General features: G+C 44.5%; 1 protein-coding gene across 1 annotated transcript; it reads left to right on the plus strand.

Moving 5' to 3' along the window:
- Positions 1-6: 6 nt before the first annotated feature.
- On the plus strand, positions 7-2,006 carry LOC121026518 (olfactory receptor 9A4-like; the record flags this gene model as incomplete). Its single annotated transcript, XM_040469349.1, has 1 exon — positions 7-2,006. A coding segment is annotated over exon 1 (930 nt), but the record flags the coding sequence as incomplete, so codon positions are not given.
- Between the last annotated feature and the right edge of the window lie 5 nt (positions 2,007-2,011).

A 2,011-nucleotide genomic window follows, 5' to 3' on the forward strand; every position in this document is an offset into this window, starting at 1 on the left:
TTTCCTGTCCTTCTTCCTTGCCTTATATTTGTTCCAGCATGATGAATAGACTAGCATCATAATTGTACTTACTTGTCTTGTATATAATCTGGCATCCACCCTCCCCTTGAATGTAAGCTCCACAGGGCAGGAATTTTTGTTTGTTCTATCCACTGCTGAATTTGCTTAATGTTCAACGAAGGAATGAAATTAGTATACATATCGTATCAGGTAATAAAAAGTGCTACAAAGAATGGTAAAGTCCAAAAATGAACAAGTTATTCCTAATTGGTGTAGGGTTACTGGATAGAATCGTCTGAGGAGATGACATTTGAGTAAGGGGATGAATAAAGTGAGAGGTCGAGATCCAGACATCCACAGGGGCTACTGGCCTCAGATCTATCCTTGTTAGGGACAGGTGCCACCTTTCCTGTCTCCCAACATTTTGCAAAGCACATGGGTTTAGGGAAGAATGATTCTGCCCTGGGAAATTATCTCCAGAGAGCTCCAGAGCTCTCATTTGTAGATGTGTCTGCTCTGTACCATGGAAGTTTACACTCTGGGGAGAGCAGGGGTGTTGTTCTTAGTCCGCTGCTGCTTTTCTACTACCCCAAGTTGGGTCTAGACAATACCAGTAAGGATGACGTGTAGGGTTCAATGTTCCATGATCTGACCATCACCTAGAACACTCTTATGTCATCTGCTACAGTTAACATAAGAAGAATGACACGGTCCCCGGACTGGTGTGGCTGATCAACACAGCTTCATAAGTGGTCAGTTTAAACACTCTTATCCTCTGTCCCAGGAGAGAAGACCTATCCTGTGGTGTAAAAAGACAGAGAATGTTTTCTTATCCTCAGTAGCGATTCAGGAGTCTTCCCCTATTCCAGACAGGCAGACTTGTGCTAGGTTGAAGGTGATCACATTTGTCTGACCTTGTGCAGAGCATTGCAGTCGGGGCATGTCACCAGGTTCTCAGGTTGAAAATATTTTCTCATCCTAACCTGTCTTCCTTCTCTTTGGAGAACAGGACTATGTGGCGCCATGTTACCAGTCTTTGATGTCTAGATTTTACAAGGAGCAGAAAAAAGGAGTAAATGATGAACAATCTCTCTAGTGCCACTGAATTCTGCCTTCTAGGCTTTCCTGGGTCCCAAGAACTACACCACATTCTTTTTGCCATATTCTTTTTCTTCTACTCAGCAACGTTAATGGGAAACACAGTCATCATCGTGATTGTCTGTGTGGATAAACGTCTGCAGTCTCCCATGTATTTCTTCCTTGGTCATTTGTCTGCCTTGGAGATCCTGATCACAACTATTACTGTGCCCATGATGCTTTGGGGATTGATGCTCCCTGGGATGCAGACAATATCTCTGGTTGCATGTGTAACCCAACTCTTCCTGTACCTTGCTGTGGGGACCACAGAGTTCGCATTACTGGGAGCAATGGCTGTGGATCGTTATGTGGCTGTCTGTAACCCTTTGAGGTACAACATCATTATGAACAGCCACACCTGCATCTGGGTGGTCATTGTGTCATGGGTGTTTGGGTTCCTCTCTGAAATATGGCCAGTCTATGCCACATTTCAGTTTACCTTCTGCAAGTCAAATCTGTTAGACCACTTTTTTTGTGACCGAGGGCAACTGCTCAAACTATCCTGTGGTGACACTCTTTTCACAGAATTTGTTCTCTTCTTAATGGCTATTGTCATTATCATTGGTTCGCTGGCCCCAACAATAGTCTCCTACACCTACATCATCTCTACCATCCTCAAGATCCCCACAGCCTCAGGCCGGAGGAAAGCCTTCTCTACGTGTGCCTCTCACTTCATCTTTGTTGTGATTGTCTATGGAAGCTGCTCGTTCCTGTTTGTAAAACCTAAGCAAACACAGGCTGCTGAGTACAACAAGATAGTTTCCCTGTTTATTTCTGTGGTAACCCCTTTCCTGAACCCTTTCATCTTCACCCTGAGGAATGACAAAGTCAAAGAGGCCCTTCGGGATGGTATGAAACGCTGCTGTCGACTGGT

Source organism: Herpailurus yagouaroundi, unplaced genomic scaffold (assembly GCF_014898765.1).
Source record: "Herpailurus yagouaroundi ecotype Mexico unplaced genomic scaffold, PumYag 120662, whole genome shotgun sequence".
NCBI classification, from domain to species: Eukaryota; Metazoa; Chordata; class Mammalia; order Carnivora; family Felidae; genus Herpailurus; species Herpailurus yagouaroundi.